Genomic DNA, 26,385 nt, shown 5'->3' with positions numbered 1-26,385 from the left:
CAAAATTGTGACTTGGTTTAAGAGCATTGCTTTGGTTTAAGAGCTCCCTGTACTGGGTGTACGCGAGTGGAGAAGGGGCCTGCATAGCGGGGTCTACAGCACTGTACTCTGACCCAGAAAGTCTCCCTCACCTTCTTAATCATAGCAGATCCACTTCAGGCTGGGGCTCACATCAGGGGAAGTAATCTCCTCATAGCTGTAACTTCTATCTCCCCGGACAGAGTGCTGCATATATGTGCGCACATCTGCCCTGCTCATTCCATCATGCTCCCTGCAGTCTCTGTCAGCCCTTGTGTTTCCCATCCTCTCCATTACTGTACAGTAACTTATATCATGACATTTTCTGCTGTTTCTGAATATTTGTTTTATCTGTTTTACATGTTATCCAGAATTATAAATCATTATTTTTGGGGTGTGGAACCAATTGTCTGCATTTCTATGATTTCTTATGGGAAAATTTGCTGTGGTTTAAGAGTGGATTTGGATTACAAGCATGGGCCCAGAACGAATTATGCACGTAATCTAAGGCACCACTGTATGTATGTATGTATGTATGTATGTATGTACAAAAAAGGGGTCCGTGGAGCCTCAGTTACGAGTCTCAAAACACGGGAATAGCCAGATATCCCTCTCTCCAGAGAAGGAAGCCCATTGCCAAGGGGTGCCTCCTAGTGGGGAGAGCACCAAACCACCCTGATACGTAGTCCCTCAGGTCCTCACTTTGTTGCGAGCTTTGGGACCTAAATAGGGAAACACCAGGGTGGCCCCTGTAAGGCATAGTCTAACTCTGTGGCGAGTATAACGACATAAGACAAGGGTTACCAAGGCTAGGCATCCATCCACAGACTGCAGTTTCGGGGTATTTGCCCCTCGTCAGTGTGGAGCAGGATTCTGGCTACTGGGGCAATGATAAATAGATGTATAGATGTATGTATGTATGTATGTATGTGTATATATATATATATATATATATATATATATATATATATAAAATTATTATTATTTTTTATATATATATCCTCATCTGTCCCCAGAAAGGTATTACACTCAACTCGATTCACTTTAATGGAACTGAGCCACAAAACCACACACAAACATAGGACAGATAGGGCGCTCACTGCAGAGCGCTGGTTAAATTTTCAGTAGTGCAGCACTGCAGAAGGTGAGCGGCTTAGGTGAGGGGTAAAAGACTGCCCCATCGTACCAAACGTCCTTATTTACATATTAGATTTTATTTAACAGAAGATTTATTACTGAATAACTCTGCAGCACACCAGCACAATAAAGGTGCATGCAGCCTTCCCTATTTGAGTCAGAAGGTTAGGATTATCCAATTTGTTGACAAATTCTCTTTAAGGGTACTAACACACACGGCATATACGCTGCGTATTTACTGCTGCGATACGTAGCAGATACGCAGCAGATTAGATCTAAATAACTGAACACAGTATCAAATCTGCTGCGTATCTGCTGTGTGTGTTTGTACCCTAATGGCCCTATTCCACCAACAGATCTGACGACAGATCATCTGCCAAAGATTTGAAGCCAAACCCAGGAACAGACTATAATCAGAGAACAGGTCATAAAGGAAAGACTGGATTTCTCCTCTTTTCAAATCCACTCCTGGGTTTTGCTTCAAATCTTTGGCAGATAATCTGTCGTCAGATCTATTGGTGGAATAGGGCCTTAAGGGTCCGTTCACACGTACAGGTTCTGCCGCATATTTGATGCTGCAGATATCATTGCGACTTAATGACTTAACACTGCATCAAATGTGCTGCTGATCCTAGACGTGCAAACACACCCTAAAGGTAAGTTCACACTGCGTAATATAGGTGGAATTCCGTGGTGGCGTAAAGAGCTTCATTAGCAGAGGTGCACAAGCCACCCCATAGAGACACCGTCCATCATGGAATTCCACCTATATTACTTAGTGTAAACATACCCTTAGGGTGCATTCACAAATACAGGATCTGCAGCAGATTTGATGGCGCAGATTTTAAAGGACAACTCCCATGAAAAACTATTTTCCAGTAATTGAAGCACATTACAAAGTTATATAACACTGTAATATACTTTAATCACCTGTCTGTCATCCTTCCCTATCTTTTCCCCCCTCAACCCCCCCACTAGGAAGTGTAAGAAACTCCTTCATACCTAATTACTGTCGTCACCAGGCTCCTCTATCAGCTCCTTCTAGTGAGGATGAGTCATCAGCAGGAGGGCTGGGCTAGCTCCTGTTACACTAGCCTCCCCTTCCCCTGCCTGGCCAGGTGACTCAGCTTGCTCAGCTCCCATTGGCTGAGCAACTGTAAGCCATCTGACATTCTGCAACTCAATAATGACTAGTGACTGACTCCCAGCACATAACCAGCTACAGGACCCCCTCCCCCATACTCCCTCCTGCTGCAGAGTGGACTCAGTGAGTGAGTGAGTCATGTCACTCGCTTATCTTTCTCCTCACTTCCGGCATGTCAGCTACACAGACGTCTTATCTCTCCCCTGCTGCCCTAACCTAATTAGGGACAGCGATCCTGCAGAATGTACACTACAGTAAAGTGAAAGTATGTGAAGTGAAAGTATGTGAAGTGAAAGTATGCGAGAGAGGGGGTCATGTGTTGTGTATGATGGGAGTTGTAGTGAATGGAGGGGCAGGCACTTGCAGTGTCACAGCAGGGGGCTGGCTTGTCACAGCAGCCAAAGTGCATCATGGGAAGCTGAAACCAGGAAGCAAGGAAGAAATGAAGAACAAGACTAGAAATCAGAAGGTACACAGACGGTGGGAAATTCAAACAGTGACAGCTCAGGAGGGATAAGTATAAAAGCTATGTTTCTGATTGGGGAGTTGTCCTTTAAGCTGTATTTTATGTTGTGCTCAGTCATCATAAGGTCAAATCTGCAACTTCAAAGCTCTGCCATCAAATCTGCTGCAGCTCCTGTTCGTGTGAACAGACCCTAAAAGGGGTTGTCTGGCAGTCGGCCTTTTTAATATAACACTGCTGGTGAATATATAAACAAATATCTTCTCCTTACTACTCCATCGGTGTCCTCCCTCTGGTGTTGCTGGTGTCCCCCGCTGACTGCAGAGCCTTCAGTTCCGAAATTAACTAATTTTGGGAGTGACATCCCGCTCAGCCAATCACTGACTGTCACTCCCAAGAGGAGTTAAATATCGATACTATCGATATTCCGGGCCGAAAAACGGTTTAATGCCAGGATTTCCTGAGGTGGGGGCGGCAGGAGTGTGAGGAGGAGCGGGAGGGCGGGGCCGGCAGAAAACTCCCGGAGCAGACATTAACAATGTGGGGGGTTTACAGTCGGCCTGACTCACTGGGAGGAGAAGGGGGGCTGTAACCTGCAGATTACAGACAAATCCAGGTCACCCTGCTGGGTCAGTGTTCAGCATGCCCTGACACCAGGAATAGTAAAACTACAGCACCCATCATCCCCCCTGCTGGCTGGTGTGTGTGTTATATGGCTACAACCCTCCATCACCCTCTGATAGTTAAAGTGTTACATGACTAAAACCCTCATCCTTCCCGATAGCAGGTGTGTGTTACATGACTACAACCCCCATCCTCCCCCCTGATAGCAGTTATGTGTTACATAACTACTTCCTCCATCACCTCCCTGATATCTGAAGTGTGTGTTACATGACTACAACCCCCATCCCTGGCAGCTGAAGTGTCGTTGTCCATACTACCTGTCACCTTCCTGATCACGCACGGTAAACAGAGCAGGCATAGAAACCACCCAATTCAGTACCACATAAAAACATGGTACTAAATAAAACTACAGATGGCGCAAAAAATGCCCCCTCACCCCCCATCCAGACAGGCGGAGAGATGATAATAAAAAAAATTAAAAAAAAGTGAATCAGAGTTGAACCCGGGGGTGGGGTGATGTCATTTCTATTCTTGTGTTTTTTTTTTTTTTTTTTGTTTCTTAAATATAATTTATTAAGTATCGAATTGGTATTGAGCATTGAAAAAAAAAAAAGTTGGTATTTGTATCGAATTTAAAATTCTGGTATCGTGACATCACTACTCAGAAGTGGAGGCTCTGCAGTCAGAAGGGACACCAGCAACAAGAAGTGCAAAATTGCACATTTTTGTCCCCATCAAATCCAGAAAGATTGTAATTGTAAAATTGATCAAACGGTCGCATACACGCAATCAAGGTACCGAAAGAAACTAAAGATCATGGCACAAAAAACTAACACCTCCCACAGCCCCATAGACCAAAAAATAAAAGCGTTATAAGGATGGTAATACAGCAATTTATTTATTGTAAAAAGTTTTATATTTTTTAAAGCTATCAAATAAAGTTACATATTGTAATCATACCAACTTGAGGAACATGTATAACATATCAGTTTTAGAATGGGGCAAACTGCGTAAACACAAAAAAAACCCAAAATAAAAATAAAATTCATTTTACTTTCAGTTTCACCACACAATTTTTTTCAGGTTTCACAGCGTACTTTATGCAAAAATTAAGCCTGTCATTGCAAAGTACAATTAGTGGCGCAAAAAATTAGAGCTCGTGTGGGTCTATAGGTTAAAAAAATTCAAGTGCTATGGCCTTTTAAGCACGAGGAGAAAAAAAACGTAAGCGCAAAAATGAAAATTGGCCTTGTCTTCAAATTGTTAATAAGTACTGGAATATTTTGTTTAAATAGAAGTAATTTACTAATCTGCATAAATCTAATTTTTTAGATTTTACTAATTTTTTTAGAGCTTGCAAATTTTATCAAGTTTGGTACAGGGGCGGCTACGTCCCCTTTGTGAAACCCCACCCCCACTTGGCGATATGCAACATAAAATAGGAAAGTACAGTTTATAAAAAGGTATATAATCACCTAAATTTCACTTACCGTAACCTTCCATCTTGAGCTGCTGCCCCCCCAGAAATAATTTTTGTAATAAAAATGCTGGTATCCTCTCCAATATGTGGATTATCAGTTCCTCCTGCAATACTAAAACCAAGCCCTGACGTGCCCTAAAAAGAAAAAAAAAAAAAAAAACAGACCACAAGAAATACATTAATATAGAAAAGTGCTATTAGCATCATGCAAATGTACTGAAGTACAGAAACTGATGTTTGTGTGCATCGGTTTTGAGCTATTTTTCCATTGGCCACCACTATTAAAAAAGGGCTTTTTGTTTTTGCCGTACACAAAAACATTGTCGACCAAAACGCAGCGGGAACCTGCCTAATAATTTATACAGGCAGCATGGAATAGTCACCTTCAACAATGTACGTATCTCCACCACCGTAGGAGCTGCTTCCTACACTTTTTTTTTTAATTGCTGGTGCAGTTTTCTTTAGGCCAAAGCCAGTTAGTCTACAATTTCATCCAGCCAATTTCTAACTTCCATAAATGCAGAGAAATGCAAGTAAAAGGATAACAGTAAGCCAATGGTCTACATTGTATCATTTACAAAATTGCTAAGATACATACAAAATATTCAAGTATATGTCCACACCCTAACATGGGTGAGTTTGTAATCAAACCACAAAACACACAACATTAGTGTAGCGGCTAGTAGTATAAATGCTGACCGGAGAGGCACACCAGAATCCCCACACTTTGCTAAACTTAAGGGGGCAGTTCTTATGTTTGAATACAACATTCTCATATGAAACAGCAACATATTTTTCTTTAAAACCAGCTGGTGTCAGAAATTTATATAGATTTGTAATTTACTTCCATTAAAAAATTTCAAGTCTTCCCATTTTTTTTTATTTTATTTTCAGTCTCACACAGTGCTCTCTGCCAAAATCTCTGGCCGAGACAGGAACGGTCTAGAGCAGGAGAGGTTTTCTATGGGAATTCCTATAGAAAACCTCTTTTGCTCTGGACAGTTCCTGTCTTGGACAGAGATGTGAGTATAGAGCACTGTGTCAGACTAAAAATATAGCATTTCCTGTAGGATATATAGTATCCTATATATAGGATATAGTATGCCCCCCAATTGTTTTGAGAAGAGGGAAAGAAAGAGTTCGGCTGTACTAAATTTTCACGTGTATGGAGAGGTCAGGAAATATAACTCTTGGGCAACAGTTACTGAAACTGTATGACCACCTTAACAGCCCAGCAAGGTCTGTAAGCCCTTTTAACTGCAGACCTATTTGCATTGTTGTGCTGGAATTTGCTTTAGAAATGCAAATGACAAAGTGTTTTTATCATTTTGTCCTTACAGTGGTACCTTGGTTCTCGAACACATCTGTGTTTGAACAATTCAGTATTCGAACCACGATTTCCCCTAAAGTTTTGTCCAGTACTTTCAGAACAAAGCTGGGGGAGATAACGGTCAGCTGTCAACTATTGTTCAGTAGACAGTTATTGGAGGTCTTAGGGCTCGGCCACACTAGCGTTTTTCTTGTTTCTAACGGATCAGTCTATATTAATTAAAGGGATGAGCATAAACTGATGAGCAGACTGATGCAAACTGATTGCAAAATGCTCATCTTTTTTTAAAGGTCCGTTTGTATTTTGGCTTAAAAAAAAACAGACTTTTGTACATCAGTTTGCATCCGTTTGCATCAGTCAGCATCCATTTTTCTATCAGTTTATTTTTCTTCTTTGGTTTCTTGCTGCTTCTGCGCATGCTCAGTGCATAAACAGATGAAAAAAAACGGATGTGAACGGAAATACCTTCCGTTTTAGATCCGTCCTCATTGACTACAATGTAAAAAAAAACGGAAGTGCACTTTCCGTTCGTGATTCGTTTTTTTAAGCGGAAAGAAAAATACTGCAAACACTTTTTTCTTCTGTTCAAAAAAACGGATCTTGAACGGATTGCATGCAAACGGAGCACAATTAGGGCAAACAGAGCACACTAAAATAGCATGGGAATCTATGGGGATTTTAACGGATCCGACAGTTTCCGTTTTGCCTACTCTACAACGGAAAAGGTAGACGGAATGGTGCCGGATGGTCAAACGCCAATGTGAACGTAGCCTTAGGGTACCAATTTTTACAGCAGAGAATTCCTTCATTATAAAGAGATTCCCTACTCCTCTAAATGGGATTTCAGGTCCAGAAGCAGAAAACGTCTGCTCTACAGGGAGCACTATCTGTACTGCTGCTGCTAAGCCAGCTCAGTTTGCCAGCCAGGCAGGGGTTAAGTTGTAATGCTGTACACATCATCACCTTTTAACTCCTAGGAGGAGCAGAACACCAAAATCATGGGTGCTTGTCTGCTCTTTGAAAAGGATTCACTTACACTTACTGGGTCCTGTCTACGTGTACTACAGTCTCTAGTGACAGTCACATCATTGTCACTGGAGGCTTCTGTGCACGTGCATATGCATACACAGGAGCCAGGAAGAGTAAGTGAACTCTTACTCTTTACACTCCATGGACCAGGCTCTCTTCACCTGACCCATGCAGCGTAAAAAAAACAAATGTAATTACATGATTCCCTATGGAAAAACACTGCTTGGTTGTGGAACTGCTCAGTTCTGGGACAGCCTTCAAGAACAGATTAAGTTTGAGAATACTGTGCTTGATTGAAAAAACATATGCCATTTAATTAAATAATTTACTTTAATTTGTTTGATTTGTGTATTTCATGAACCCAAAATGTTTAAAGGGCTATAAAGGATTCGTAAAACTTTAAGGCTTTCATAAAGAAGCAGTGCCATTCTTGTTTGTATTTGGTAGTGCAGCTCACTTTAACTGAAGTGACTGGAGCAGCGTTGTAATACGATACACAACCTTTTTTTTTAAAGAAAGCAGCTATGTTTTTCAGGTCTTGGATAACCCTTTTAACCCTTTGAGGACCAGGCCCAAAATGACCCAGTGGACTGCGCAAATTTTGATCTTAGTGTTTTCGTTTTTCCCTCCTCCCCTTCTAAGAGCTCTAGCACTCTCAGTTTTCTATCTACAAGCCATGTAAGTGCTTGTTTTTTACAGGAATAGTTGTACTTTGTAATGGCGTCATTCATTTTACCATAACATGTATGACGGAATCCCAAATATATTATTTATGAAGATATAAAATAGGTGAAATCGTAAAAAAGAATGCAATATGGTAACGTTTGGGGGGTTCCTGTGTCTACGTAATACACTATATGGTAACAGCGACATGACACTATTATTCTATAGGTCAGACCGAACATAACCATATGCAGGTTTACACAGATTCTCTAATGTTATATATGTATTTTTTTTATGAAATCCTTTTTTTTGGCAATTAAATATTAATAAAATGGGCCTATTGTGACGCTTATAACAGTTTTATTTTTACACCTACAGGGCTGTATGGGGTGTCCTTTTTTTCGCCATGATCTCTAGTTTTTATTAATACCATATTTGTGAAGATCGGACGTTTTGATCACTTTTTATTGTTTTTTTTTAAAATATATAATGTAACATAAAATCGGTAATCCGCGCACTTTTTTCCCTCTTTTCGTGTACGCCGTTCACCGATCACAATGACGCTTGTTATATTTTAATAGATCGGACAATTACGCACGCTACGGTATATTATATGTTTATCTATTTATTTATTTTTATATGTTTTATTTATATAATGGGAAAGGGGGGGTTATTTCAACTTTTATTGGGGGAGGGGTTTTGGGGTAGTGTAATAAGTGTTTTGAACGTTTTTTTTTTTACACATTTGAAGTCCCTTTGGGGGACTTTTACATACACTACTTGGATTTCTACACTGACCATTGCTATGCCATAGGCATAGCATTGATCAGTGTGATCAGCGATCTGCTCATTGAGCCTGCCTGTGGAGAGTCAGTGTAGCAGATCGCCGATCGGACCGCACGGAGGCAGAGGAGAGACCTCCGGCAGTCCGTTTTACCGATCGGGACCCCCGCAGTGTGACAGGGGACTCCCCCTGTCACTTACACTTAAACGGCGCGGTCGCGGCGTTTAAGGGGTTAATGACACACGGCAGCGCGATCGCTGCAGCGTGTCATTACCGGTGAGGTCCCGGCTGCTCACTGCAGCCGGCCCCCACCTCCTATGAAGCGCGCTCCGCTCCGGAGCACGCTTCATAGCGGGAGAAACACCCAGGACGTACAGTTACGTCATGGGTCGTCTGGGGACAGACTTCCATGACGTAACCCTACGTCCAGGGTCGTCTAGGGGTTAAACACAATTGTATGTCATACCTATGACCTGTGTATTTGCTATGAAAAAAGAAAAAGGAGGATAAACAACTTATCAAAGTGGTGATTTCATAATTCTTGTCAGCAGTTTAAAGCAAACAAATGATACAAAGTGATAATGTCAAAATATGAAACTGTATTCAGGATGGTAGGAAATAAAAAAATATGTTCAATATAAATATGTAAGGTTATCTTGCAGTATATTTCTTACAACTGAAACATAGGCTGCAGATGTTTCCAGTGTTATCACACTTTTTTTTTTTTAAATATATACCCCCAGTAACACAACCTATATTAAATAATAACTCACAGCAGATCCATAGTTCTTAGCAAATGTCTAAAATGTAAATATATTTAAAAAGGTAAAATTATTAAAAATTTACCCTTTCAAGTGTAATTTCTTCATATTCATAATCTGTATCTGTTCCATTCACCTGTAACGTAACAAAGAATTTTAGCATGGTAGTGTAAATCGAAAATACCATGAAATTTGAAACAAACTGAGCTTTTTACATGACAATAATCAGCTGTAAACATAAGCCCCAAACTTTACTGTTAAAGGGGTTAACCAGCGCTACAAAAACAGGGCCACTTTTCCCCCTATCTTGTCTCTAGATTGGGTGGGGTTTCAAACTCAGTTCCATTGAAGTAAATGGAGATTAATTGCAAACTGCACCTGACCTGGAGACAAGAGAGGAGGAAAAGTGGCCGTGTTTTTGTAGCACAGGATAACCCCTTTAAGTTAGCATTGTATGTTGGCGTGTGACAAAAATCCACAGATGGCTACAGGGAAATTTGCATACGTAAAACCACCATGTTGATCTCATGTTGAGAAAAAAATCCAGAAGAAATAAAATCAAGATTTTATTACTGTGCAATTTTGTCTAGCTAACCATCATGAGAATGACACATGATACTGCACAAATTTCTAATGAAACCACTGGGAAAACATCCAAAAGATATTAAAGCGACTCTGTACCCACAATCTGACCCCCCCCCCCCCCCAAACTGCTTGTACCTTCAGATAGCTGCTTTTAATCCAAGATCTGTCCTGGGGTCCGTTCGGCAGGTGATGCAGTTATTGTCCTAAAAAACTACTTTTAAACTTGCAGCCCTGTGTTAAACTGGCGTGGCCTAGAATGACTATGCATTAGGCTGGCACACCCTCTCTGTCCCTCCTCCCCGCTCTCTTCATCATTAGAAATGCTCCAGGCAGATTGTCTCCTATTCATCACCTGTGTAAGCACGGCACATGGGCTGTGTAGTTTTCACTGCAGAGGAATAGGAAATATCCTGCCAGTGTCATTCCTAATAATGGGGAGAAGGGACGGAGGGGTGGTGCAAGGTTAGGGCACAGATACTGTAGGCCACAACCGTTTGACACAGGGCTGCCAGTTTAAAAGTTGTTTTTTAGGACAATAAGTGCATCACCTGCCGAACGGACCCCAGGACAGATCTTGGACTAAAAGCAGCTATCTGAAAGTACAAGTGGTTTGGGTGGGGGGGGCAGATTGTGGGTACAGAGTCACTTTAAACTTCACAAATACTAAAAATTTATTGGACAGTTTTGTTGATAAAGAAATGAACAGCAAGGGAAGAGCTGGTATGCCATTAGCCTGGCAATAGTCAGTGACTAACTATTTGCCTCTTGCATCTGTCAGCTCTGCTTGTAAACAGCATGCTCCATCTTAACCTTAAAGTGTACCTGTCATTTAAATTATTTTTTTTGCAGAAATCAATAGTAGAAGTGATTAGAAGAAACTCTGTAATAGGTTTAATTAGGCAAAAAAAAAAAGCCTCTTTCTGTACTCAAAAAGCTGTTTTCCCACCAGGGCTGTGGAGTCTGTAAGCCGCAGCACCGACTCAGACTCATGAATTTTATCAGGACCGACTCAGACTCCTTCATAAATGGCCAGTCATATACCAGGGGAGTTATTTATCACACTGGCTCAGCTGCTTCTCCCTAATGTCCTACATGATCCTGGGGCAATTTCTGAGGGAATAAGGAAAGATATGAAGCAAATTCTCCTGTGTGCGCAGTGGATGCAGCCAGTCTCCAGTCTCCATGTCCTGAACAACTCACAACTAGACTAGAAGGAGCAGGTGGTCTTTTAGTTTCTAACTAAATATTCACCATACACACAAACACTGCTAACAATGCCAGATACCTGTAATATAGAGGTTAGCCATAGTGATATAGAGGGGGTCACACATAGTGATATAGACGGGTCGCACATAGTGATATAGAGGGGTCGCACATAGCAATATAGAGGGGTCACTGTGGGTGTGGGGGCACGCCATAGTGCGCGCACACACACAGCCTGCTGCAGCCATAGCATACACACACAGCCTGCTGCAGCCATAGCATACACACACAGCCTGCTGCAGCCATAGCATACACACACACAGCCTGCTGCAGCCATAGCATACACACACACAGCCTGCTGCAGCCATAGCATACACACACACAGCCTGCTGCAGCCATAGCATACACACACACAGCCTGCTGCAGCCATAGCGCACACACACACACGTAGCCTACTGCAGCCATAGCATACACACACGTAGCCTGCTGCAGCCATAGCATACACACACGTAGCCTGCTGCAGCCATAGCATACACACACGTAGCCTGCTGCAGCCATAGCATACACACACGTAGCCTGCTGCAGCCATAGCATACACACACGTAGCCTGCTGCAGCCATAGCATACACACACGTAGCCTGCTGCAGCCATAGCATACACACACGTAGCCTGCTGCAGCCATAGCATACACACACGTAGCCTGCTGCAGCCATAGCATACACAAACGTAGCCTGCTGCAGCCATAGCATACACACACGTAGCCTGCTGCAGCCATAGCATACACACACGTAGCCTGCTGCAGCCATAGTACATACACACATACACAGCCTGCTGCAGCCATAGCATACACACACAGCCTGCTACAGCCATAGCATACATACACAGCCTGCTGCAGCCATAGAACACTGAAGAAAAACACCACTGAGGACAGAGGTTACTGCTACACTACTTATGTCTTCTCCTCCTCCTCCTCTATATTACACAGGATATCTTCATATTACACTGCTGCTCATATACAGTCATCCAGCATCCAGGAATAGAACAGCACAGATCTCCCCCCACACAATGGACTCTTCCAGCTCAGAAACAAATAATGACTGACAACTTTTCCCATGACCACCCTTATGTAATAGGGCCAGTGTCCTATTAGAATGTTGCTCATAATATATATTGATGAGCAAAACTTAGAACAATTTAGAATTGAGTTTTGATATTAATTGTATAAGATTTTTTTTAAAGCTGGAGTCAGAACATTTTTTTCCCCGACTCCAGCCAAAACTAGCTCAGACTCTGACTCCACAGCCGTGTTTCTCATCTCCCCCCTCACATCTTCTCTGTGCATTATCAGGCAAAGCAGTCTTCATTACAGAGAAGCAAAGTGAAGACAGGTTTGCCGAGTGCTATTAAAACCTATGAAAGGGTCAAGGGGGGGTGAGTGAGCAGGAAGAGGAGACAAGCAGCTGGGCACATCAAATCTGGATTCAGAGGTCAGAAAGGTCAGTGCTTATCTGGGAGCTTGGTGTGAGCAAAGTGCAGGATGTAGTGTTTTGCAGGACTGACTTTTCTCCGTGCTCACTCACGTCCGTCGACCCCCCCCCCCCCCCCCTTACAAAAGTAAAATATTTTGCTTAATTAAAGCTATTACAGAGTTTCTTATAATTGCTTGTATTATTGATATTTGGGGATGTCAGAAAAATTACTTTTGCATGACACTTACATGTTAACCTTACGGATGAATGCAAAGTTTACATGAAATACGAACAATAGTAATGGACATAGCACTGAACTTTGGAATAAAGCAAATGGGAGAATATTTTGTACATTTTTACAGTTTTTTTTTAAGCCAAAGCCAGGAACAGACTATAAACAAAAAACAGGTCATGAATACTGAAGATTTTCCCCTTCTTAAATCCATTCCTGGCTTTGTCTTCAAAAATCCGTCAGATATGTGTGTGTATAAATAGACCCTGAGACCCTAATTGAGCAATACAATGAAGGTAACATTACCTATTCCAGTACATAACCATGCAGCTGTGTCACTACATTTTGGTAAACTTCAAACAGTATGGGAGCTCCCACATCATAATTATGGTCCGTACTACAGCTTGATAGTAATCTTTGATGATCCATTAAACTACGGACAGTGTGAACAGCCCAATAGAAATCAATGAGCCCTTAAGTTTTCAGCAGGTATGAACAAACTTATCGAAAGACTACATTCACATGTTCAGTAGTTTTTCAGGACCTTATATGATGTTAGCAAAAATGTATCTGTAATGCACCTGTATTGCAACCGTAATCCTTATTTTTTTTGCAGATCAGCAAAGAAGGGGAAGGAGATAGTTAAATAATTTGAAACAGTTCAAAATTATTAGGTTCCATCCGTAAAAAAAAAGGCACATTTCATGCCATGGAGAGGCCATAGTACAGTGTAGGACTTCCCCGTTATGAGGCCACCGTAACGTGTGGGTAGTTTACACCATTTTCAAATGGTAACAAAGAGCCTCATTATTTTTGTGGAAGTTTTTTTTTGGCAGTTTGGGGGGAGGGGCTGCTTTTAACTATTTTCATGTCTGTAGTGGGTCTCTATCTTGCCATTGCGGTGAGCTGTTGCATTTTTTTTTTTTTGTGTGTTTTTGTGCGTTTGCAACTTCAGCCATAGCAACGTGCTCCTGCCTAGTGTGAATGGTGTTCTAGGAGAGCTGACCAAATTTGTCCTTTTTTTTTCTGTATCACAATGAAACCCATTACATGTGGTCAATGTGCTCCCACAGATGATATCAGCTGTTCAAGAGTTCCAGCCCTGTTGCTCTAGTTTCTATAAACGAAAGCCACGACAGTAGTGTAAACAGAGCCTAAAACCGATCAAAACATAAAATGCTCCCACAAGACTTACATAAGGTGGAGAGTCCAGGGTATCTGTATTTACAATCACAGGTGGGGGATTTGCCTAAAAACAAAGAAAATATAAGGTTACAAATGTTTATTCTACAATAAATAAAAAATATATATGTTCATATCATTTGAGCAGAAAATGCACATTATAGACTGTTATGAAATGTAATAGAAAAGCTTGAAGTTTTTTATTTTTTTTATTTTTATATTTAGCAAAATAAAAATGTCCCTGGCACAGAAAAAGGAAAATGTTTTACAAGTAGTTAATACACACGCTTTTCTATTTTTTCAAATGTCACTGCAGTTCTTAATACAGTGTTTTTTTTTTTTCAAATAACTGGACAAACTTTCCAAAAAAATATCTGCAAGAAAAAATTAAAAAAATAATTATATATATATTTTAAAATTTCTTTAAACTGCCATATTCCTATAACTTAATTTTTATGTATGCAGAGCTGTTTGGGGGGCTTATTTCTTGTGCCATGACGTGTAGTTTTCATCTCTAAATTTTGGTACAGACGGGATTTTTTGATCACTCTTCATTTAATTTTATCTCAGATGTGACATGACCGAAAAAGGAAACTATGGTGGTGTTTACCTTTTTGTTTTGTTTTGTTTATGATATTCACCATGAGGGATTTTTACATACCTTTTAACCCCTTAAGGACAGAGCCTGAAATGGCCTTAAAGTGTAACTGTCATATTTTTTCTTATTGCAGAAATCAGTAGTATAAGCGATTTTAAGAAACTCTAATAGGTTTTATCAGCCAAAAAAGCCTCCTTCTGTACTCAAGAAGCAATTTCCCAGCCTCCCCCCCTGACTTCTTATCTGTGCATTATCAGGCAAACACGTCTTCATTACAGAGAAGCCAGTGAAGACGGGCTCTGCTCTCTCCATTCTATCCTAAGGCCCCGTTCCCACTGAGCAAAACTAGCGGAATTCCGTTAGCCTCCAGCTCATAATGGGAGTCTATGGGAGGCACGCGCTCCTGCCCTGTCCGCGCTGAAGAACGAACATGTTCATTCTTCAGCGCGGACAGAGCAGGAGCGCGTGCCTCCCATAGACTCCCATTATGAGCGGGAGGCTAACGGCATTCCGCGGCGGACAATTCCGCCACGGAATTCCGCTAGTTTTGCTCAGTGGGAACGGGGCCTTATGGAGGGGGGAGGGGCTGGGGGAGATGAGGAAGCAGGAAGAGTTGACATGAAGGTCAGCTGTTTGTAGACTCTCTGGGCACCTAAAACGCTGGATTCTGGGGTCAGAAAGGTCAGTGCTTATCTATGAACTTACTGAGAGAAGATTGCAGGGTGTTGTGCTTTGCAGGACTGCTCCGTGCTCAGTCACTCCTAACAGCCCCTCCCCTCTCCATAGCCACATAATGGACACTGAAATCCTGCTTCTTCTGAAGTTAGGGGGGAGGCTGGGAGATTGCTTTTTCAGTCCAGAAGGAAACTCTTTTGGTTTATAAAACCTATTACAAAGTTTCTTAAAATCGCTTGAACTGTTGATATTTAATGTTTTCAAAAAAATGGCCCTGAAATGACAGTTACGCTTTAAGGACAGAGACAAATTTTATGAATATGACCTGTCACTTTATTAATTTATAACTTGGGAATGCTTTTACCTATCCGGCTGATTCTGAGATTGTTTTCTCGTGACATAGGGTACTTTACATTTCTGGTAAATTTGAGTCGATACTCATAACGAATCTTTATAAAAAAAATACAAAATAATGTGGAAAAATGTGAAAAAAATGCATTTTTCCAACTTTGGAACTTTTCTGCTTAGACAGAACATGGTTATGCCACATAAATTATACATCAAATAGCATTAGCAACATGTCTGCTTTATGTTGGCAGCATTTATTAAACTATCTTTCATTTTTTTTAGACAATAGGAAGCTTAAAACATTAGCAGCAATTTTCCAAATTTTCAGTGAAATTTCAAAATAAGATATTTTTAGGGACCTGTTCAGGTTTAGGGTGCGTTCACACCTACAGGATCTGCAGCAGATCTGCAGCAGATTTGATGTTGTGTTCAGTTATTTAAATGAAATCTGCTGCAGAAAATCAGCTGCAGATCCTGTAGGTGTGAACGCACCATTAAAGTGTATTTGAGGGGACTGTATGTTAGAAAGCCCCACAAAGCACCCCACTTCAGAAACTGCACCCCCCAAACTCTGCAAAAGCACATCCAGAAAGTTTTTTAACCCTTTAGGGGAGTCCTAGAAATAAAGGCTAAATGTGTAAGAAATTTGAAAATTTAAATTTTCTGTGCAGAGATTTTATTGTAATCCAATATTTTTCATAATTATAAACCTATTACCAGAGAAATTCACCCCAATATTGATTGCCCCGTTTCTGCAGTTTATAGAAATACCCCATATGTGGCCCTATTGCACTATTTGACACAACCACAAGCCTCAGATATAAATGAGCGCCTAGTGAATTTCAATGCCTCCGTAATATTTGGTCATTTCTGACTGTACCACTTGAGGTTGGCAGAGGCTCTGGGGTGCCAAAATGTAAAAAACACCCTAAAAGGAACACCATTTAGAAAACTACACCCCTCAAGGAATGTAACGAGGGGTGCGGTGAGCATCTGGACCCCACAGGTGCTTCACAGATTTTCAGAACAATGTGGTGTAAAAAAGGAAAATTTAAATTTTTTACACGAAAATGTTGTTCTAGCCTTCATTTTTCATTCTTACAAGGGGATAAAAGAAAAAAAAAAAAAAACACCAAACGTGTAGCGCAGTTTCTCCTGAGTACGGAAATACCCCACATGTGGACAAAGTGCCAAGCGGGCGCAGGATAAGCCTCCAAAGGGAAGGAGCGCCAATTGGCTTTTGGAAGCTGAATTTCACTGGAATGGATTTCAAGGGTCATGTCGCATTTACAGAGCCCTCGTGCTGCCAAGACACTGGAAACCCCCCACAAGTGACCCCATTCTGGAAACTACACCCCTCAAGGAATCTAACAATCAAAATTTTATTTTTTCACTTTCACGGTACAAATGTGCCCGTCATCAAGGGGTCCATATCCTTATTGCATCCCTTGTTAGGTTCATTGAGGGGTGTAGTTTCCAGAATGGGGTCACTTGTGGGGGGTTTCCAGTGTTTTGGCAGCACAACGGCTCTGTAAATGCGACATGGTGTTCATCATCCATTCTGGCCAAATCCAGCCTCCAAAATCCAAATGGCCAAATGTGGGGTACATACGGACTCGGGGGAAATTGCTCTACACATTTTGTGTGGTTTTTTTTCTCTTTTAACCCCTTGTGAAAATTAAAAATTTAAAGTGACACTGTCACCCCCTTTGTGCATTCTGACATCTCTACACATGTGTAAAGGGTAAATTTAGCGTTTTTCATACCTTATTTCATATCATACGTCATGGTGCTTGTTCAAGTAAAAAGTGTCCTTTCATCAACTGCAGATTGTATTAAGTGGGTGTGGCCTCACGGCATTAGCGCCACTTAGCCCCGCACCATTGGCCCCTCCCCCTTGACATCCATTGGTTGGCCGACGTAAAGGGGGTGGGGTCTAAACCTTTCGGCCAGCCTGTTCGAATGGCCGGCAAGGGGGTGGGGCCAAATGTGGCGTTGTGGGCGGGGCTAAGTGGCGCTAATCCCGCGAGGTCACGCCCACTTAACACAATCTGCAGTTGATAAAAGATGACTTTTTACTTGAACAAGCACCATGATGTATGATATAAAATAAGGTATGAAAACCGCTAAATTTACTCTTTACACCTGTGTAGAGATGTCAGAATGCAAAAAGGAGGTGACAGTGTCACTTTAAGGCTAAACCAACATTATAGTGTAAAAAATTTAATATTTCATTTTCACGCCACATTGTTCCACATTTGTGCCCGTCACCAGTGGGGTCCATATGCTCACTACACCCCTTGTTACATTCCCTGAGGGGTGTAGTTTCCATAATGGGGTCACTTGTGGGGGGGTTAAACTGTCTTGGCAACACAGAGGCCTTTTAAATGCAACAAGGCCCTCGAAATCCATTCCAGCCAAATCCAGCCTCCAAAAGCCAAATTGCGCTCCTTACCTTTGGAGGCTTACCCTGCACCAACATGGCGCTTTTTGTCCACATGTGGGGTATTTTCGTACTCAGGGGAAATTGCTCTACCCATTTTGTTTTGTTTTTTTAATCTTTTAACCCCAAGTGAAAATGAAAAAAATCAAGACAAGATCACTGATTTAGTGTAAAAATTAAAAATTTTTTACACTTGTTGGTCTAGCCTTGATTTTTTCCATTACTACAAGGGGTTAAAAAAGAAAAATGAACACAAAACGTGTAGTATAATTTCCCCGGAGTATGAAAATACCTCCCATGTGGACATAATGTGCCATATGGGCATAAGGCAAGCCACCAAAGGGACAGAGCGCCATTTAGAGGCTGGAATGGAGGATGGAGGCCATGTCGCAATTACAAAGCTCCTGTGCTTCCAGGACAGTGGGAACCCCCCACAAGTGACCCCATTCTTGAAACTACACCCCATAAGAAATCTAACAAAGGGTGCAGTGAGCATATGGACCCCACTGGTGACTGGCACATATGTAGAACATGTGCGGTGAAAATAAATACAATTTTTTTCATTTTCACGGCACAAATGTGCCAGTCACCAGGGGGCCATATCCCCTCGTTAGATTCCTTATGTGCATTCCGCAGCTGGCACCCGTCGGTGGACTGATGCAGGCGCGCGTCTCCACCAGTGTCACACTCCATTCTATGCACGGGCGGATTCCGCCTTCTGTCCAAAGAATGAACGTGTTCATTCTTTGGACGGACGATGGAATCAGTCCGTGGACAGAATGGAGTCTATGACACGAGCGGAGACGCACGCCTGCATCAGTCCGACGGGTGGCAGCTGCGGAATGCACAAAGGGTTAACCTTTGCCATTCTGCAGTGTGCACTTACCCTAATTCTGTAAGTGTACCCTGAGGTACTCACAGTTTTTGTAGAATTTCACGCCATAACGTCATCTCTTATTGGGCTACGCTACCCCCAGACACGTCACTGGATGATGATGAGGAGGAGGATGAATGGAGGAAAGAAGGATCCCCCAATCATCCTCACTGGCTGTTTCGGTGTCGAAGGCAATAATAACGTATGCGTCCAACGCCGAAAACACCCTGGGGGCCATCTTTATATGGGGACTAGTATATGGGGTATGTAAATGTGTAGTGGTGTAGTGTAAAACTTTATTTAGTGTGGTGTAATGAAGTGTTTTTTAAGTTTTTTTTGGACAGTAAGAAAAACTATACCTACGCCAAGAAAGGAGTTGCTGATAAATGTCGCGCTTATGTGCGGCACTTATCAGCAGACAGTGGCGGTAGGATATAGGGGGGAAAAGCGCCCATACGCCAAAAAGGAGAAGTGTCTGATCAGCGGCGCACTTACGTGCGATGCTGATCAGCACTCAGCGGTGTTAGGGCGCATAAAAAGGAAAAAAAAAATTGGTAAAATAAAAAAAATAAAAAAAAAATCTTTTTAACCCAAAGCAACTGATCAGTGAATAATATTCACTGATCAGCCGCTAGGGGGCAGTAGAGCGAAGCTGCCGGAGATGGTTGAGGCCCGCCAAAGCCCGAAGACCCGAGTATTTCCGAAGATTTCCGACGCAAGCCGACGAAGACGCCGCATTGATCAGCAGATACCAGCGATCGTCGGCACGGGGGGGGTGGGGGTTAAACACCCCCCGTGCCGACGAGCAGAGATGGCCTGCTATACATTATAGCAGGCCATCTTCCCCGATCGACGTGTGTGAACACACAGCGATCGGGGAAACATCGGGCGTAAATTTTCGTCCATTTGCGCTAAGTACCAGGGCACGGGGGCGTAAATTTACGCCCGATGCCGTTAAGGGGTTAAAAGGTAATCTGTCAGTTGCAATTCATGTTCCAAACTGCTGACACTTTTAAATAGCTGTTAGGTCAAGGAGACACCTGGCACCTTTTTATATATCTTCCTGTGCGTCCATGACATACAAATGCCTTTATTTTATGGTAGAGGCAAAGAGGCTTTCATAAGTTACTTAAGTGCAGCAATTCAGCATGTAGATATTTACAAGCTTGGAAAAGTCTCTGACTCTTAGTACCAGAGAATAAAAGCATTTTTCTGTGTTCTGGAATCACAGATTGATGTATGAAAGGTACAATGTGTCTCTTTGCCCTCACCGTAATTTACGAGCATCAGCAGTTTAGAATGTGAATTAAAGCTGACAGATCCCCCTTCATTAGCAACCGTTAGATTGCTAATGCTCTTATAGCATTGCATGGATAATGGTGCGTTTACACAGAGAGATTTATCAGACAGATTATTGAAGCCAAAGCCAGGGACAGACTATAAACCAGGAACTGGTCATAAAGGAAAGATTGCGATTTCACCTCTTCTCAAATCCATTCCTGGCTTTGGCTTTAGAAATCTGTCAGATAAATCTCTCTGTGTTAACAAACCATAAACTGGATTAGTGTTCTGCTAGCAGACTATTAGCAGAGACACTTTGGCAGATACAGACGGTAAATATAGACCTTTGACTGCAAAAGTCTCAGTTCGGCCTACCGAAATCAATCCATAACCAGACATCTGACAAGTGTGACACCTGTCATTTGGACATTTAAATACCACAATCGCTATTGGTCACACTATTTAAATAAGTCATGTCAATTCTTTGGGCAGAAGGTGGAATCCGCCTGAGCACAGATTAGAGTCTATGGGATGGGCGGAGAGTCAAGCGGGAGCGACCAGCGTAATGTGTGGGAAGTCATCCCCGAGAATTTTGTAGTGTGCACATACCTTTACCGGAATAGGAGTTATAGAAGAGGGAACTGTGTGAATATAAAGCAGCAGAAAATGATGACTAGGAACTAAGAGGCTTAGCAATGAGGGAGAACAAAATTAAGTGATGACCCAAAGCTGCCTAATAGTAAAATGGTCTTTGTTGCCCATTAAAACCAATCAGAGTCGAGTGGTTGCTATGGGCAACCTAGGGCTAGGAGATATGGGCAAAAAATAAAATCTTGATTTAAAAAATTTTTGGGGGACAATTCTCAATTTAAATCTATTTTTTTTCTAAATGAACAGAACATTTTTCTCTTTGCAGCGTCAGATACTATTTTAGCTCAGCTGACAGCCATTCTTCCCCTTCTGCAAAATAAACATGCATGCCCACAAACTGATAGTGGAGAGTGCCAGGAATGATGCATGCCCAGTCTGTATTTCCCCCATATGTTTCATCAGGAAATCCCTCAATACCTCAAATCATTGCCCCTCAAACGTTTCCACTGGAATTTTTCCAGACACACTTTCCCTTACCATATGCAGTGGAAGTCCCTGTCAAATTTAAAAATATTGCTCAAATTTATCTTTCATTTGTCTCCTAACTGCTGCACGTGTACTTTTTATTAAAGTCATACAAAGTACAAAATCAGGGACATAGAAAGACCTGTGCAACATTTAGTAAATTCTGTGAACACTCTATTAGTGATGCAAACCACAGGCAGCATGAAACAATGACAAGCTACCATAACTAAACCATCTATGATCAACTCCAAACCAGCTAAACAGCAAAACAATGCCATTCCATTTTCCTCTATGGCCTGACCGATAGGTGGTCTCTGACCCTGAATGACAGAGCTCTCTAGACACAAAATGGGGAAAGATCTACCAATCAGGAACAACGGAAATGGAAATGGTGCAGCTGGTTTAGAATGAATCACAAATGGTTTTGATAAAATCTGGGATTTTTATGCTGCCTATGGTTTGGGCAGAACGAAACAGATGACAGATTTCTATAAATAAACATTGCTAAAGGCTAGAACACACATTGCAGATTTTCTGCAGCAGAAAATAACCCAAAGGCAGAAGTTGATTCAGCTGAAAGGCAAACTATAACGGAAAGTGCTATACTTTCCCATTCCAGCTGGATCCACTTCTGACTGGCACATTTTTGTGATACAGAAAAACTGCAATGTGTGTTTCTAACCTAAGGTTGGTTTTCAATTTGCTATGCATATCTGGGTTATGTAGTGCTTTACAGCCAAGTAGCGTAGTTATTGGCAACACGTAACAAGATTTATCAAGCAGTCTTAGGGTGCCCTCACACGTAACGGATCCGCAGTGGATTTGTACACGCACTGATGCATGCTCTCGGTGGCGGGGCTGCAGGGGTTAACTCACATTCTCACAGTGTGAAGTCAATCCCGCTGCGAGTATGTGCTATCATAGCGATTAATGGCACTGGATACGCAGCAGATTTCGCAGCGTGAAATCCGCTGCGGATCCATTACGTGTGAAGGCACCCTTACAGAAAGAAAGTTCTATGTTGCCCCATAGCAAGCAATCAGAGCTCAGCTTTTACTTAACCAGGGCTCATGAATATTTGAAAGCTCAACTGTGATTGGTTGCAAAGGGAAAAAAGGATCAGTCTTACTGTAAGAACACTTAAAGTGTACCTGTCGTTATACAAAACTTTTGACATGTCATAGAGACATGTCAAATGTTTTAATCGGTCCAGGTCGGAGTACTTAGACCAGTACCAATCAGGAGATTGAGGAGAGCGGGGAGAAGATGAGCTACAGCGCCTCGACTCTCCGCTCTGAATTAAGAAAAAAGTCAGGCTTATAATTGGCTCGTATGGAGCCTGACTTTTTTTTTTTTTTTTTTTAAACTCAGAGTGGGGAGAGGAACCACTGCAGCAGTGCCCCACCACCCCTCACCCCCCTGTTCTATCTCCTGATTGGTAGGGGTCTGAGCACTCAGACTGATCAAAACTTTTGACATATCTACAGGTATCTATATACCTATAGTTTTTTTAACTACAGGTACACTTTATTTGTAAACTCTAGCGAGAGATTTATTAAAGTATTTTTTTACCAGTAAAAACTGCCATTAACCACTTCATTCCGACGCTGAGCCCGGCCGGCCCAGTGTACCGGATATCTTAATCACATCGCAGCTGTATTTAATTGTCCTTATTAGCGGGTGCTGCGATTGGCCGCACCCGCTAATAGCCGCGGTCCCATGGTGCTGTAGGCAGCTGGGATCGTGGCGGATCAGAACGGGGTCATGGCTCGGCCCCTCTCTGAACATAGTCTACAACAAATGGAATTGTTTTGTGGTTTTGGTGTGCTTCAAAACAATTTTTAAGTAGTAGTAAATAAGTAGGGAAGCACAGAAAAGTAAAGGAATGGATGTGGTACATGCAACAGTAACATAAATAGGAACACGGTATATGAATGGAAGACAAACAACAACTTAAGTAGAAAACAGGAGGGGAAAGACCTGTGGAGTGGAAGATGGAATGACATTGTTCTCAGCAAGGACTGGTATAACAGGGATCACAGGGACAATGGGAGGGCAAGGAGCACCAGCGTCTGTGGACTAAAAGAAAAGAAAAACATATTTGAACCCAATAAAATAGAAGGAAACAAAAGAAAATAAAAACAATTCGAATGAAAAGGAACTTGGTTAAACTTCTACACAACACAAGAGGAGTAACCCCTTTCCATTCATTTTTAAAGGTACTTTTCAACATACAGATAGAATAAACCATCATATAAGTTGCTTCTACACTTCATTTACCATCTATTAGTTAGCGGATATTAACATAAGGTGTAATGAGATAAGCATAATAGGTTCTGTAGTCAAGTCTTTATTCTGGCCCCTAATCCAGGCAGCAGATCTAGGGAACTGAAAACTTAACAGATTTGTATAATGCTTTTGGTTGGGGCCGTTAGACCAATGGTTCAACCAGGTCTTGAGCCTGTAACGTGTCTGCCTTCTGTGGCCCTATTCCACCAACAGATCTGAACAGATTATCTGCCAAAGATCTGAAGCCAAACCCAGAAACAGACTATAAACAGAGATCAGGTCATAAAGGAAAGACTGGATTTCTCCTCTTTTCAAATGCATTCCTGGGTTAGGCTACAAATCTTAGCCAAACATGCAATGCCCATGAAACAATTCTGGAACATCTTTTCTTATAGCTCTGTAATGTGTCATTCTTCTTTTACGCTTACTAGAAACATTACGCTTACTAGAAACATGTACCTAAGGGTACAAACACACACGACATATACGCTGCGTATTTACTGCTGCGATACGCAGCAGATACGCAGCAGATACGCAGCAGATTAGATCTAAATAACTGAACACAGCATCAAATCTGCACCACCAAATCTGCTGCGTATCTGCTGTGTGTGTTTGTACCCTAAGAAGTAGTCCCATAAAACTGCGAAAAGACAGACAGGCAGGGGGTCCGGGAAATTAATAAACAAAGTAAACTCATCTATCCTCGTGCCCCTTAGCAATAATGGTGTCCTGCAGCATCACATACCCGGCTGAGTGATTGCCCGCTCACCAATCAGTGACTGGGGTGGGACACTGCCCCAGTTCCTGACTGGCTTTGTGGGCAATCGCTCAGCCGGGTCATGACACAGCAGCTGGAAGAGCCAGGCATGTGACGTACCCAGATTCCAGCCAAAGATAACAGCTGGCGGTTGTTACCAGGACCTTGGTGCGGTGCAATGGAGACGCAACAACTGGTACGTTTAATTGTTCAGTATTTTCTTGCACCCACTACCTGCCTTTTTTTTTTATTTCATGGAACTTCTTTTTTGGTAAAAGTATTCAAACACACTGAACGTATTTATTGCTACAAGACATGGGCAGCATTAGCATTCAAAAGTAAGATCAAAAGGGGGAGATTTATCAAACCTGGTGTAAAGTGAAACTGTCTCAGTTGCCCCTAGCAGCCAATCAGATTCCACTTTTCATTCCTCACAGACTCTTTGGAAAAGACAAACTGCAGAAAACAGATTTTGCTGCAAAACCAATGTAAATCTGCTATTACATGTGTTACAAGTGAATTCTGCTACCAATTTTTCTTCGTGTTTCAAATTGAGTAAACCACAGCAAATTCTACAAAATATGAAAACCAGCAAGATTTGCACGTTTTGTAAGAAGTACTTAGGATTATGGAAAGTACTTTAGCTGTGCACCTAAAATGAGTATAAACTGGAACACATTAGTTAAAACATTTCTCCCAGGAGAAAATTAATAGCCTATGCACAGGATAGGCTATCAATAGTTTTTTGGTGGAATGCAGCCACCTGGCTCTCCTGCAATGATCTATTCCATGGATCTCCAAACTGCGGCCCTCCAGCTGTTGCGAAACCACAACTCCCATCATGCCTGGACAGCTAAAGCTTTGGATTTGGCTGTCCAGGCATAATGGGAATTGTAGTTTTGCAACAGCTGGAGGGCCGCAGTTTGGAGACCCATGATCTATTCAGTACCCACATTACAGTAAGAACAGAGGTGGAAGCAGTGGCACCAGAGTATTGCAGCCTCCAGCTGCGGCTGCAGTACACTGCCGTGTAATAGAGAACAAAACCCAACTGCTTTTGCCTCTGTTCTCACTGTAGTGCAGGGACCAAATAGCTGATAGGCAGGGGGGGGGGGGTGAGCGTGTGCTAATATGAGCACTGTGATGCTTTTAAATTCCTGATCAACACCACTGATTGATTACTGTCTGTCTATACAGCACACAGGCAGAAATCCACCAATCAGCTGCATGGGGGGAGTGTTAGCTCATTTTGAGTTACAGAACATCCACACAATACAAAGAGGACTAGTGCACTTTGCTCAACCTGCAGCACATACAGTACATAGTGTTTTTAAAAAAATTAATAAAACTTTATATAGAAGTCAGAACAAATTTTTTGATCTTTTGACAGCAGAATATTGCTTGGTAAGTTATTTATAGTTATCTGTGAATCTGTCCATTTATATAGAGTCTATGTTTAAGGAAACAAAACACAAACTAAAAATTAACCAAAAACCCTGATCAGCAATTTGCAAAAACAGAGGCTGGAAGCACAGATAAGATATTCTATGTTTTGTATAAATGTTACGTCTACGGATTGTCTGTAAAAATAACACACCTAAAAAGTGTTGGTAAGCACAACCTGTGAAAGCTCTAGAGCCGACAATCAATTTTTAAATATTAAAGATAATATGTTGTTTTAAAAAAGTAATTTCTAAAAAACAAACGTATACACGGCGCTGTACTTAGAAAAAAGCCCACTGTTATGCTGCTAAAGTGTAACAAGGGATTCTGTGGTCCCTCCTAATAGTTAAAATACGCCAAAAATATGTGTGTACACTTAAAACGCTACAGTGTGTGCTTAAATGATGGAAAAGAAGTTTCCTGAGAGATATTGTCCTATAAAAATGTAAACATAATA

At 41.8% G+C, this 26,385-nt stretch overlaps 1 protein-coding gene across 11 annotated transcripts in view; it reads right to left on the bottom strand.

Moving 5' to 3' along the window:
• The window catches only part of DLG1 (discs large MAGUK scaffold protein 1), a 187,632-nt gene that overhangs the window by 55,008 nt on the left and 106,239 nt on the right, over positions 1 to 26,385 (bottom strand). For 6 of the 11 annotated variants that reach the window (XM_069975081.1, XM_069975083.1, XM_069975082.1 and 3 more), the window contains exons 5-8: positions 23,420 to 23,518; positions 14,118 to 14,171; positions 9,519 to 9,569; positions 4,877 to 5,001 (exon numbers count right to left, since the gene is read on the bottom strand). In XM_069975081.1, coding sequence (XP_069831182.1) covers positions 4,877 to 5,001; positions 9,519 to 9,569; positions 14,118 to 14,171; positions 23,420 to 23,518 — 329 coding nt within the window. The remainder of the gene's footprint in view (positions 1 to 4,876; positions 5,002 to 9,518; positions 9,570 to 14,117; positions 14,172 to 23,419; positions 23,519 to 26,385) is intronic. The other 5 variants (XM_069975086.1, XM_069975089.1, XM_069975090.1 and 2 more) reach the window with 1 other exon arrangement.

This window comes from Dendropsophus ebraccatus, chromosome 6 (genome assembly GCF_027789765.1).
Source record: "Dendropsophus ebraccatus isolate aDenEbr1 chromosome 6, aDenEbr1.pat, whole genome shotgun sequence".
Taxonomy (NCBI): domain Eukaryota; kingdom Metazoa; phylum Chordata; class Amphibia; order Anura; family Hylidae; genus Dendropsophus; species Dendropsophus ebraccatus.
The sequence above is the reverse complement of the archived record's forward strand: the minus strand, read 5'-3'. Positions and strand labels throughout refer to the sequence as shown.